The sequence below is a fragment of the Pteropus vampyrus genome, unplaced genomic scaffold (assembly GCF_000151845.1).
Source record: "Pteropus vampyrus isolate Shadow unplaced genomic scaffold, Pvam_2.0 Scaffold368, whole genome shotgun sequence".
Taxonomy (NCBI): Eukaryota; Metazoa; Chordata; class Mammalia; order Chiroptera; family Pteropodidae; genus Pteropus; species Pteropus vampyrus.
Window position 1 is genome coordinate 1,340,891 of NW_011889149.1, and position 14,246 is coordinate 1,355,136.

At 52.7% G+C, this 14,246-nt stretch overlaps 1 protein-coding gene across 1 annotated transcript in view; it reads left to right on the forward strand.

Moving 5' to 3' along the window:
• NTRK3 (neurotrophic receptor tyrosine kinase 3) overlaps positions 1-14,246 on the forward strand; it is a 59,334-nt gene that overhangs the window by 39,632 nt on the left and 5,456 nt on the right. Inside the window, exon 4 of the mRNA XM_011379693.1 lies at positions 8,907-8,975. Within this exon, the coding sequence (XP_011377995.1) occupies positions 8,907-8,975 (69 nt within the window). The remainder of the gene's footprint in view (positions 1-8,906; positions 8,976-14,246) is intronic.

A 14,246-nucleotide genomic window follows, 5' to 3' on the forward strand; every position in this document is an offset into this window, starting at 1 on the left:
CCCGGGGTCACAGAGCATGGACGCGACAGAGGTCGGATCGGCATCCAGATCCTCGCGATGCCGAAGTTCTGCGGGAGTTCGAGCAAACTTGCCGCTCGTTTGTTGAGCACTGACTATTCCGGGTGCCGTAAAGGATGGCAAACTGGGAATACATGGTTCTGCGCCTTCAAGAAAAACGGTCTGATGGGGGAGCCCAACGCATGCACAGGTGTCATTCAGAGCTGGCTGCGATGAGGCCACGGCCGAATGCAGCAGGAGACAGAGGATGGAAGGGAGCTTCGAGCGGGTGGCAGCTGTGTCTGCGGGGCGGGGAGTGCCAGCGCGAAAGGTGCAGAGAGAGAGCACCGGGTGCAGTAGCGTGGAGGTGAGAAGCCCCAGGGGGCTCTGCGGGTGCAGCCATCACTGCGAGAGCATTCTGTCCATTCTGTTCGTGGTGGGTCTGTGGGGTTACGGGGAGGAGGCTGAGGAACGGGGGAGGGCGGTGGGAGGTGAGAATATGCAGGACTAGGAGGCTGAGGTTGTCACAAGGAAAGACTTGAGCTTCAGCGTGGAGTCAGGACTTGACTAGGTGGGCCATGCCTGCTGCAGCCTGTGCCCAAGTCTAACCTCCCATGTGTCTGGCCACAGTCCTCCTTCATTCCTCAGCACGTGGCAAGTCCCGTCCCCTCTTTTCCTTATTGTCCTTACTGAGCTTCTCTAGCCGGAGAGGACGTTGACAGCTACTCAGCGAGGCAACAGCATACTTGGGACAGCTAGAGCGACTCCTTTCCCCGCAACAGGCTTTGCATGGGCGCTGAGGCTGCGGGCTTCTGAGACAGATCAGCAAGCGAGGGAAGGACGTGGTGGGGGCCTTGGAGTCGCACTTCTCCACCTGTTGACTGTCCCTCTCCACTGACGATCCCAGTCAGTGCCTGGCTTCTACAGATGGTCTAGTGCCGCTCTGTGTAATATGGCAGCCTTGGCCACCCATGGCTAGCGAGCGCTTGAAATGTGGCCAGTCCAAATTGAGATGTGCTGTGAGTATAAAATATACACGATTGTAGATACATGGTTCCAAAAACAGGAAAAAAAAAAACGTACCTCAATATTTTTTTATATTGCTCACATGTTGAATTGATGAATTTCAGATATATTGGGTTAAGTAAAATATATTAATTTAACTAATTTCGCTGCTTCTACTTTTTAATATGTGACTATGAGATAATTTTAAATAGCATATGCGGCTCTCATTATGTTTCTCTTGGCAAGTGCTGGGCTAGACCAGGGATTGGCACATTTTTTTTTTTCCCCGTAAAGGGCCACATACTAAATATTTTAGCCCTCGCAGGCCATTCAGTCTCTGTTGCAGCTATTCAAGTCTGCTGCTCTAATCCAAAAGTGACCTTTCTTAGTTTTCTGTTGCTGCTGTAACAGATGACCGTGAACCGTGTGGCTGGAAAGCACGCATTGCCCGTCTCATACTTCTGTACATGAGAAGCCTGACGCGGCCTCATTGGGCTTCAGTCGAGGTGTCAGCAGGGCCATGTCCCGTCCTAGGGCTCTCGGGGACCCTTCGTCTCCTTGTCTTTCCCGGCTTTGGAGGCCACCCCCGTTCTTTGGCTTGAGGCCCCCTCTTCCATCTTCAAGGCCAGCATATCACACCTCTCTGCCCTTTCTGCCATGGTCACATCTGTCTCTGACTTTCTCTCTGCCTCCCTCTTCCACTGTTAAGGACCCTTGTGATTGATTACACTGGGGCCACGGAATAATGAAGGAGAATTTTCCCATCTCAAGGTCCATTCTTTTAATCACATCTGCAGAGTCCCTTCTGTCATGGAAGTTGACATAGCTAGTTTCTGGGGAGTAGGGTGTGGACATCTCTGGAGGACCGTAATTCCATCCTGAGCGGGGGCATGGACGTGGACAACACGTAAAGGAATGTATGTGGCTACACGTTCCTATAAAACCGTATTTACACAAGCAGACTGCTGGCTCGCAGACCTCTCCTCTAGACCACTAATGATTCTGCATTAATTCCAACGTGTGGGTTTTTCCACTACCCCAGGCAATTCTCAGATACTCAACTCTGACACTATCTACCCAGAGAAGGCAACAGATTTCGTGGGTGATGGGCTCAGACCCGCCCGACTGCCCTCCACTTCAGATGCCAGTCGCAAGCCCAGGATGTTACCTGTGCCTCTGACCGATGGGCTGTGAGTAAGAGGTTCCCACAACTCTCTCCTCTGGTTCGATTAATAGCTAGAGCAGCTCGGCGGGCTCAGGATCTTTTACTCACTCGATTAATGGCTTATTACAATGGATATTGGAGGATATGCTTCGCTAGCCAGGTGGAGAGATATGTAAGGGGAGGTTCAGAACACAGGAGCCTTTGTCCCCGTGGAGTTTGGGGCCCAGCGCAGGAGTACTTGGAGGCATTCTGCTTCCCCAGCATGGACGCTCTCTAAACCCCCTTTTTTGGGGTTCCAGTGGAGGCTTCATTGCATAGTATGACTGATGAAATCGTTGCCCACTGGTGACTGGTTCAACCCCCAGCCTCTCTCTCCTTCCCAGAAATCTAACCCTCTCCTCATGCTGGTTTCCCTGGCAACCAGCCCCCCATCTTTAGGGGATTTCCAAAAGTCACCTCATTCTCTGAGGCGATTTTATGAACTGAAGACGGGAGACCAAACATTATGACAACAGATGCTCCCATTGCTCTTAAGCTCAGGAAATTCCAAGGGTTTTAGGAGCTTGAGCCAGGACCATTGACAAGGATCAAACATTTCTTATCATAATCATCATTTCACTAAGTATGTTACGTGGGGTGATTTTTTTGCTAGAGTCTCCACGAAGAACGTTCTGTGGTTGAATAGGTTTGAGTGACTCAGTAAGACAGATTCTTCTTTTAGCAAAGGCTCTGAGAAGTTCTGAACTGTAACTCTGTTTAATTTTGTTTCGTACAACATTTTTCAAGCAACACGAATTTTCCCCCTTGTTACACCATCGACACTCTGCAGACCTCGGATTCCTCAGAACGTGCCCTGGGAAACCCTGGCCTAGCCCAGCACAGGGCCTTGCAGAAAAGCTGCCTCTAGTCTCCTGATCGAAGGTCAAGGCACCAGTCACGTCACTTGAGATTTGATTAGAGAAAGCATTTTGGCTTCATTAAAGCTCATTAAATGAGCCATCTAGTGTAATTTAGCTGAATAAAAATGGCTCAAATGGCTTTAACCCCCACCCCCTTTCAGAGCAATTTAATTGAGGGAAAAGCAAACACATCAGTGATGTAGAAGAACATTTTTTGGCCTTCAAGGGGGACATCGGGCGGCAGCACCTGCTTCCTTGGTACAGGCACTGGATTTTAAGGAGTTGGCTTGTGGGGCCTCCTTGGCGGCTGGCAGCAGGCCTTGGTGACGAGATTGCCTGGTGCTTCCTTCCCGCCGGTTCAACCGAGGACGCTGATGGCAGCTCCCTCCGCTGCGCCCCATGATGGGCCGCAGCCAGCTCCGGTGTGGGGCTGACTGTGCACAGTCACAAGGTCAAGACCGATGAGGCGCGAGTGTCCTGGCTTGTGGGGAGGTGGGCAGTGTTCTGTTAGCCTCATCCTTGACCTCTGCGGGGCTGGTTCTGTATCAGGAAATCTTTTGTCAGCCTTTCATCCTCATTCTCCACCCGTTTCCAAAGAATCTTGGTGTGGAGGGGAGGGAGCTGGCTGTTTCCATGAAGACCAAGGAGATACTTTTATGGGGAAGACACAGATAAATGTGGGGGTGTTGCATCTTAAGGAAGGAATTGCACCACTCCAGGGAACAAGCTTTGCAGTCAGGCTCCAGCCACAGAGCCCCGGTCTGCTCTCTGCACAGCTCCCCCACCAGGCACCCCAGTCCAATTCCTGCAAAGACTGAGGAAAGAAAAAACAGAGACCCAGAGGTCTGTTCAGCTTGCTCCCCAAAGGTGAATGCCAAGCCCACTGACTTCTAGAGGATTCTCTCCGCTGCTTACAAAAGGCACTATTCTGAGCACAGGATGGGCTCAGAGCATCAAGCGCAGCTAGCCAGAAAACAGCAAAGGCCCATCCCTCCAGGCCTCGCAGGCTCCAAAGGGCTGTGGCTTGCTGGCTGCGATCGTCGTGATGTAAATCTTATTTCCTTCATTCAAGAAGGCAACGTGTTGAATGTCTGCCCCGGAGTTAGTCCCAGAAAGCCATATGGCCAACATCTTCAGGGGTGCCTTGTGGATGGGGCTTAGTGTTCCCTTCTCAACTCTCAGCCCCCCAAAATGTGGTGTGTTTTGGGCAACAGACTTCATCAGGTTGGCTTATCTTGGCAACAGGGTCCATTTCGTGTGACTCTTTTTGGACAATAGGGTTTCAAGGGCGGAGGTAACATCTTCCCCAGTGCTGGTCTCCATCGTGCTGCATTGGGTGCCCCCTGTAGGAAGGTCATGGGGCTGCTTACCATGGCTGAGGTTTTTGCCGGGAGGCTCCCTATTCCCCTCGAGTTAGTGCAGGGGAGGCCGTCTTAGCTCTCTCCTTCCTCAGGGTCCGAAGTTAGCCATCTGGGTGTCTGGGTGTTCCCAGTGGCTGCATTATCATCGTTCGTTGCTCTGAGCCCTGGAGTCTGGGCTGTAGGAGAGCCGGCAGCACAGGGCAGAATTAATGGCTTTGTTTGGTAGTCTCAGATGAGGGATACAGGGGTGATATCACAGAGCTTGATTTCGAGAAAGCGTTTGATGCATCATCTCATAAAATCGTGTTCACCCAATGAAACCCAGTGGTCAGGTGGCTTGGAAACTGGCCATCAACCAAGCAAAAGTCAGAGATGGGTGATAATGGCTCTGTTGGGGGGGGGCGGCTGGCAAGAGGCTGTTGTGGGCCCAGGGGCAGGATGTTCTTAATTAAAGTCTTGTCTGCTGAGCAGGGTAACCAGCACATCAGTAACCAATGACAGCACCAGCCAGGAGGAACATTGGGCAGTGAGTTCTGAGTGGATGGTAGGTCTTTCAGAGCACTGGGCCTCAGCTTCCCCATTTGTCCTGCACCATGAGTATCTGCGAACGCCTCGGAGGGCAGGATGGCCAGAGGCACGCCCTGCTTGTCTCGTGTGTGTCTGTCTCCGGGCCGGATGCTTGTCTCGTGTGTCTCTTGTACAGCCGCACAGGTTGTGCATGCTGCCCTCCCCCTGGGACTCGTGCAGCACAGTGTCACTGTCTTTGGGAACACACATCGGATTGTGTGTGTATTTACATGTCCGTGTGTTGGTTGCTATGTTCCTGGGGATGTCGCTTGTTGCCTGTTGGATGAATCTCTGTGTTAAGGCCCCTCAGAGCCGTTCACCTCTGGACAGCAACCTCTGAGCCCCAGATTCCTCATGTGTAGCATGGAGATAATAGTCATACCTACCTGGTATGGTTGCTGCAAATGCGAAATGAGGTCACGAATGCAAAAGTGCTTATTAGCACAGTACGTAGCTCTCGGTACGCCCCGGTGAGTGGCAGCTGCGCTGCAGGGAGGCGGGGCGGCGTGAGGACAGGGAAGGCCCCGCACTGTAGATGGGGTAAGGGAGCCTCCTGCTCCCACGGGAGGGCAGCAGGCTGTGCACGGCGGGCGGCTGGGCAGGCAGCGCGTGGGCATCGTGGATAGAGCCCTTGGGTGCTGCAGTGGCCACTGCACCTGGCCAAAGAACTAAGGCCCTTTCTCCTCCGGGCAGGGCGGGGTGGGGAGGAGCCAAAGCCAAGACACCCCTGGAAGTGCAGGAGCCCACCTCTCCCTCACCAGGCGTCCCACGCCTGCCTTCTCTATCTTGTAAGATAATGCTATTCCTTATTCTTTATTTGCCCAGGATGCCTGTTATTTTCTTTCTTTCAGAATCCAATTTTCTCTTGACATTTCTGCCTAATGTAGCAAAGCATGACCTTTGTGAAAGGACATCGCTGGCAGCCTGCTCCCTGCCTTGGGCTCCCCAAGAACTCCTGCACGCTGCCCAGCTGCTCCTCCCTCGGAGACGGGCAAGGGTTCTCACTCCGCGGACCGGCTCCCGTCCCGGCCTCCTCTCCCTGCCGGCCGCTCGTTTCCCAGGCTCAGCAGAGCCAGGTTCGCGGTGTCACCCTCTCGGGGTGCTGCTGCTCGGCTCCAGCACCCGGGCTCTGCGTCAGGGAAGCGCTGCGGCGGGGTAGACGGCTCAAGGCGGCTGGGCCTTGTCCGACTCGCTGCCGTTGATGCTGCTGTGGGTAGACAGCAAACCAGGACAAGGAAAACCAAAGCAAAGGCTTCTCCCTGGACCAATCCCTCACTTATACTGAGGCATCCTAAAGGCTGGTGGGGACGGAGACTCATTAAATGATACTGAAACTCGTTGCCCCCGACCCCAAGGTCCAAGCTCCAGGTCCGACACCTAGTGTCAGGTCAGCGACTCGATGTGGGTGTATGTCCTGTTCCCTGCTCCACCCTCCTAAGTAGCAGGGGCCCCGGGGGAGCTGTGCCCCAGCGGTCGTCATGCACGTCTGCTTTCGTCACCCGTTCCTGCTCATCCGTGGGGCACGGGGGAAGTTTGCAGGAATAAGGGAGACCATTGTTCGGGGTTCTGTGAAGCTGAGCATGCGCACGAGTTAAGTGTCATGTGTTTTTAATGAGAGCCTGTGCTGTCACTCACACTAGCAGTGGGTGACAGTCTGGCCCCGGGGGGGGGGGGTCTGTCCCAGAGAGGGCTGTGTGGCCTAAAGGACTCTGAAAGGAGAGAGTGCTGGGTGCTGGGCAGAGAATGGAGCAGTAAGCTTGGGACACCTACCTGTGGTCTCCTTCCCCTGTCCACTAAGCCCCTGTACCCTCAGGATGGGGGCCGCCTCCCCATCACAGTCATGGACCGTCGCCAAAGATGGGCTGCCTCAGATGAGAAGGGGAAGCCCCGTCCCTTAGGCTGTCCGTGAATTTGAAGATCTGTTCCTGTGATGAGCGGTGACGCTCGGTGCGATCTCACCAGCCTGAACCCTCCCAGGAGCGCCAGACCTGCACCCGGCAGGCCAGTTCTCCTCTTCGGAGATCTTGTAGGCATCTCGAACAACGTTTGTAAGGTGGAGGCTCTCGATCCCCATCATACCCCCAAGTGTGGCCGCCGGCAGCCTTCCCCGTCGCACTGGGAGACATGGCCCCTCGCTCAGGTCCCTTCCTCTCCTCTCCCAGCCCCAGTCCGGCAGGAAGTTCTGGGGCTGTCCCTGCAGTGCTCGGTTCGACCCCATTGCTTCATTGTCTCTGCTCCCTCTTCCTGCCTGGAACGTTGCAGCCGCCTCCGGAATGGTCTGCCAGCGTCCAGTGCTGTCCTTCTGTTCTTAGAAATGGCCGTTAGATCGTGCTGCTTCCCTGTGAAGCCACGCAGTGTCCCATTGCTCCTTATAATGAAACCCTTGGCCAGCAAGGTGGGCGTGGCACACCCCCTCCTCTGCTTATCCCAGATGACTCCCCCGCACCTCCTTGGCCTCCTTCCCGGCCCCGGTCCTTCTCAGGTCTTCGCAGGCGCCACCGCCCGGCGCTGTCCTCGCCCTGGCTCGCTCTCCCTCTCGCCTCAGCTCCCAGGTCGCCGTCGCCGTCGCAGAGGGCGCTGCTCCACGCCCGGCTCGGGTGGCCCTCTCCCTGCCCGCGTCACCTCGTTCGTTCCCTGTCTGCCGCTCGTCACAACAGCAATTCTTATTCGTTTGTAACTTGAATGGACGTTCCAGAGGGACCTTATTAATTGTCTACCCACCTCATTCCTCAGCGAAGACTGTATTTGGTTCTATACAAATATTTGCTGGAGAAGCCATCTAAATAGAGATGCACCTGTAAGCACATGGGTGTGTGTATAAACGAGAATCTGTGTTCGCACTTATTACCTGTTTGTCTGATAGACACAGATACACGTGTCTGTGTGGATAGGCGTTTACCTACTTGGAACCTTCCCCGCCATGGCCCTCATCTCTCGATGAGTTCATTTTTCCTGGGGTGCCACTTCAATCCTAACAGCGGCCAACTGCTGCCTTTCAAAGCCGCGATCACATCAGACGTTATTTGTGGAGCCTGGCGAAGCGATAACTGTGGGCGTGTTTCTTCTATTTAGAAGACCAAGGGCTACCCCTTTACCCCTGCATCCCGAGGAGAACAATTAGATGGCCATTAGGAGGAGAACAGAAGTGTGAACAGAAGGCTCATGTCCTGATCACTGATGGTCACCTTGGGTGGGGGAGGGACTGGCTAGAGGAGTTTGAGGTGCCGTGCAGAGTTTTTGGACTTGTGTGGATGTTAAGGATGCTTGTTGGTAGAAGGCGAGTGAGTCCTCGTGATCTGCAGTACAGCGTGGCTCATGGTTGACAACACTGTGTTGTATACCTAATTTGTTAAGAGAGTATATCTTGTGTTAAATGTTCAGATCTTACAAAACAAGAGAGAGGAAACTTTTAGAGGCGATGATTAAGTTTATGGCCTCGTTCATGGTGATGGTTTCATGGATATATACTTATCTTCAAACTCATCAAGACGTATACATTAAATATGTTACAGCTTTTTTTTTTTTTTTTGTATGCCAGTTATACCTCAGTAATGATCATAAAAATTGAGTGTCGGCTGGTGTGCACTGAATGCTTTCTGTCCTCCCGTGGCGAAGTGGCTTCACAAAGGCTCCCTGAACCTTTATTGTGGTGCGAGGATATGGGAAAACGGCCAAGAAAATTTAAGTTAACTTTTTCTTTCAATTTGCAAAACTTTGCCCTTTAGAAGGCTTCAGAGTCCCCTCCGAACCCGGTCTGTGGCCTGGACTGCTGGCTGCTGTGTGGGTAGCAGAATGGAGCAGAGAAGAGGAGCAGCAGAGCCAGGCTCCCGCGAGATGACCGGGCTCGCTGCCGAGAGCGTGGCCTGCACCAGGTCTGCCCTGTAATTCCCCCTGTGTTTGTCCGTCTTGCAGAAACCTGTCGAGTAACCGGCTCACCACACTCTCGTGGCAGCTCTTCCAGACGCTGAGTCTCCGGGAATTGTAAGTTTGGTTTTAAAGACCGTGCGAGCTCGTGGAACGGTGCTAGAGGCTGGGCGGTGGGAAGTGTGAACAGTGGGACCGCCTGAGGCTGGGTGCGACCTGAAGGGGCTCCTTGGGTCGGGCGACGCGGGGCGTACCACGTTCAGTGGGAGTGAGCTACCTCGTCGCTCGATTTCTCATGCTCTTTCTGGGCTCGATGCAGCTTCGAAGGCAGGACCTGAGTAGAACCTAAGCTTGTGATCTGTAGGTAATTAGTAATCATAGAATTGGTATTTATGATCCTAAAGGACATTTATCAATTTATGATAAATAAAGTATAATTTTGTAGATTACCAGACGTGCTTTCATTTACGTGAACTTAGATTTATCATCACAAGTGTCATGGAGGTAGGTATTATAAACTGTCTCTACCCTTTGAGGTGAGGGTTCTGAGCCCCAGAAGGTCATGTGAGAGGCCGCTGAGATCGCGTTGCTAGGGATTGGCAGAGCCAAGATTTGAGCCCAGGCCTCTGACTTCAGACCACATGTCTTTTCCACCTCTCATGATCTTCTGTCAGTCTGTTTGGCTTGAGCATGGGTATCCCAGAGGGACCGAGGCCGTATATTTATTCGATCCGCCTGTGGCCTGCTTAGGCTCGCTGCGTTCCGTGGCTGATCAGCACCCCGCCCCCCCCCCAATCATTTTGTGCAAACACATGTTGGATGGATGAGTGAAAATTCATCACCACGGCTGGAAAATAACTCATGTTGATGTGTGAGTCATCGGAGTCATCTCTGTGCGTGAAGGACAACATGTCATGTTGAGGGAATAAGTCAGGGGATAAATTGAAAAGGAGCTGAGGCATGGATGGAGTCAGGAGTCACTGTTCCAGAGACGCCGCTCACGTGTTCCCTTTTACTTGGTGACTCCGATCCAAATTCACTGAGTGCAGATTGCTTCACTGTCTTTACCAGGAGGCGATGGCCTCCGATCCCTGCCCGTACTGTCTGCCGGCCTTTCAGCTTGTTCTCCCTCCACCCGGTGAGACCTGGGGATATTTACACCTCGTATCCCAGTAGCCGGCCACCCCATGATGGCCTTGTATACCCTATGCATCCTCATGGACCTCAGTGCCCCTGTGATACTTGAGAAAGCCATTCCAGGGATGGAAAGTGCAGCTCTTGTCGACAGAACTGGCGCGTTTGGGACCACACAGCTGTGGATCGCTTTCCTTTCTTAGGATCCTGCCCCTCCCGTGGGCTGCTCCTCTGGCATGGGCTCCGGAGGCATAGTGATCAGAGTTCTTTAGTCCCATGTGGCTGCGATCTAGATGTACACCAATAACAACTCCTCCTGAGCCTCAGGAACTATAAACATATACTCACTTGTTTATAAAACACTGAAAAACTAGGCTGTGTCACAGACATCTGCCAGATGGTCGTGCTTGATGGGTTGTATTTGTTTCCATCTTCGTAGGTGGAAAAGGTCTTAGAGGTAAATGAACGTGACTGCTAGGATCACGCTAAAACCACGTCTGAGATCCTCCTCTGTGCCAGGCACTGTGCCGGGGAATCTGTCGAATTCTTTGTTATTTTATTTAATCCTTATAACAATTCTATAGGTAGAGAATATTACTATCACTTCACTTTTGGGGACACTGAGGTACTTGGCAAGGTTAAGTATCTTGTTTAAGGTCACGCATTAACCAAGCGGTAGCGTGTGGACTCAAGGTCTGGGCCACTGGGCTCAGCCATCTCCCAGCTTTTTCAGTCTGTTTCTAATCCCAAGAGCTGTTCTAACCATAATTTTCAAAAGTGCATGATTGCGCTTCTTCCCTACGGTGCCCTAGGACTGATGAGGGGCCCTGCCGTAAGGGAGCTAATTGGGGGCTCTCTTTTTTTTGGGAGTCTTGCATCTGGTTCTCTTGGAACGCCTGTCCTCACACCTGTGGGAGACCAGGGACAGGTCTCTCCAGGGGACATCTGGGGTCTGCAGTCGGCTGAATTTTTAGGAAAACTTTCAGTGTTCCTTCTAAAAAAATCACTGGATGCGAAATCAATAGTATGTGCTGCCCTGCTGACCTGTTTCATGGAGTTTTAGGAACAGTTGTTCTGTGGATATATATTTAAAGAAAAGTGTCAGATTTCTCTTAGGGGATCATGGAGATTCTGCATTTATTTTTGCCCGGGATCAGTAATACCCATGAGCTAAATGACTTATGGAGGAATGAAGACGTTGCCTCTAGTGCAAGTCACTGTGTGAGCCGCCATGTCCACAGAGCATTTTGTTTCTGTCGTATTGTTAAATAAGAAAAAAAAATTATATTGGGAGATAAAGACGCCCCCTCTAAGGAGCAATCACCCGGTAGGGGTCTGTTTTTTGCGGAAGAATCTAATGTTGAGAGTGCAAAATTTATCTTTTGGCTGGAGGGGCCACGTGTTGGCTCTTGACTGTGGCTGTGATTAAAATCCAAACAGTCTCTGTTGCTGGCAAATGGAAGAGGGGGCAGTGTTTTCTTGTCCGACTTCCTGATTAGTCCACGTGGCGCCATCTGCCACGAGCTATCCAGACCGCCAGGGTCTGCCCGACGTGGCCCGTGGGCCGGGGTGTGGGGATGGGTGGGGATTTCCTGGAAGAAAGGGTTTTGGCCCTAGGGGAGAGGCCAGAGGGAGGTGGCTCTGCATGCCCTGGCAGCCAGAAGAGTGAGTCTCCAGCGACATTCTGCGGGAACAGAGGGGCAAACCAGGGCGTTCCGTGATTTCTTAGCAGATTTCGTTTCGTCACGGAGGCTCTCTGCTTACCCCAGCCCCTCCCATGGAAGAAGATTCTTCATGTAGGAGCTGGTGCTGCTGGGCTGCCCCACCGGAAGGGCTGGGCGTTTGCTTCTCCGGTAGTAGAGGAGGAGAAGGAAGAGGTGTGTATCGAGCACCGAACATACACGAGATCCTGTCTCATCCTTGGCACCGACCCGCCAGGGAGGCATCTTTATAACCAGTGCTGCAGAGGAGGGCGAGGCTCGGCCAAGGTAAACAGCTGGTCCAGCATCACGTGGTCGTGAGTGGGAACTCTGGGAATTCGTGTCGTGATCGTGACCAGCATCCAGGCCTGCTGTTTCCAAAGACCAGAGCCCTTTCCTTTTACGACTCAGCCACACACCCCACAGCCTACCGTCTCCTTCCAGAAGCCTCTCTCAAGATGGCGGCTCTCCTGAGTGGAATCAAAGAGCAAAATCCAAACACGTGAGCGAATCAGAGCCCTGGCCGTGTGCCGAGACTCCCTTCACTCCGTTCTCATCGCCGTCTGTGCGGTGCAGCCTGCGGTCCTGGCTGAGCACCTGGTCCACTGCCTCTCACCTGTCCACTGCCTCTCACCTGTCCAGGTTGTGCTTCTCTTCTAGAGAATTGGAAGCGTCTTTCAAGCCTTGCTCTGGAGGAGTCCGCAGTATCTCAGGGACACGGTTGGAGGAAATCGGGGGGTGCTTTCCCTTACCGAGCAGACTGGAGCTGCCTGTCTAAAATCAGAGCAAGAATCAGAGATCGTCTTAGAGATAAAGAATTAGGAAGGAGAGAAGCCTGGATTCTGAATCCCATGACATCATTTAGGCTAAGGCAAGAGGCGGCAGAGTATGATATAAACTCACAGCACAGACACCCTCCAGAAATACCCTGAGGACCATCGGCGTATCTTGAACAGACTTCTCTTCATACCCTGCACGCACGGAGCAGACATGATTAAAATAGATTGGAATATTTCATTTTCTTAAAGCAAAGTGATAATTACTTCTGGTATAATTTGCAGATTTAATCGACTTGGTAAAATATTAACTCAGTATCGGGAAAGGGTTTGAGCTGATCTTGGCATTTCCTGTCTCCCAGTCCTGGCCGTGACCACTTTTCAGGGCTCTCTGAGAAGTCACTAAACAGTCACATGGATAACAGTGTCCTCCTCCTCCTCCTCCTCACCCTCCTCCTCATCATTATCATCAATCAATCATCGATCATCATCATCTCCCTCCTCCTCATCAATCAATCAATCATCGGTCATCAATCTCTGGCCTCTTTATAGCCCCCTTTAATTCACAAAAACATTAACGTATATCACTAATTCTCATAACTTTCTGAAGAAGAAAGGTACAGCACGATGACCCCCATTTTACAGAAGTTAAAGTCTTGGAGCATTAAGTTACTTGTGTGTTAGTCCCCTAGGGCTGCCTTAATGTAGCACCACAAATTTGCTGGCTTTAAAACAACAGAAACTGACTCTGTCCCTGTTCTGGAGGCCAGAAGTCTGTCAGCTGGTGTCAGCAGGGCCACATCCCTTCAGCAGCGCAGGGAGAACCCTTCCCCTCCTTTGCCAGCCTGGCGGCTCCCGGTGTTTCTTGGCGGGCGGCAGCGCCTGCCTCCATCTTTACGTGGCCATCTTTCCTGTCTCTTCGTCCTTGATCCCTCCCTCTTTTCGTTGATAAGGACACTGGCCATTGGCTTCAGGATGATCTCATCCCAAGATCCTTAACGTGATTATATCTGCAAAGACTGTAAGGTCGCATTCACAGGTACTGGGGATGAGGACGTGGACACATTTTGGGGGAACACTATTCAATTCACTATGTTTGCCCGAGATGGCACGGCTGGCTCAAGTCAGATCTTCTGTGTACTTTTTCTCCGTCAGACGGTTGTTGTCTCCAGGAGGCCTGTGCCGATGACTTGGCCCTTTGGGCTTGCTTTTCTCTGTGACAGCAGATCTGGGTCCCTTCCACATTTTTGCTGCTCGGCCTGAGGATTACCCCCTGTAGCACCGACGCTGTAAAACGGGGAGGAAAACAGAGCGATGACTGGCGGCGAATCGGTGTTTTCCAAACACCCCGTCTCGGCCTTGGCTATGCAGCAAGGTGTCTGGTGCATGTGCCCAGATGGGGCTGAGTTAATCTGTGGGACCCCCCGAGGGCCCCGCGATCAGGCCCCGGGCCACCGTGGGGCAGGGGCTGGGTGCGATAAGCTCTGCCCCGAAGCAGCAGCTGCCCTGGGATTCATGGGGCCACCTGCATTACTGCTGGAGCAGGAAAGCCTTACTTCAGGTCCCCGAGTCTGCCCCGCAGCCCTGGCCGGAGGCTCCTCTGCTAGAGCCCTGATCTGCTGGGAGGACGGACAGCATCGTTTAGACCCAGGGCTTGCCCTGCTCTGCCCCTGCCGCTCACGTCAGGACGTGACAGCGATGGTGGGTTTGCTCGGTGATGGCTACAGCGCCACTGTTCCGACACTCAGAATGCTTTCTGCTGAGTCTGCCTTGCTCTC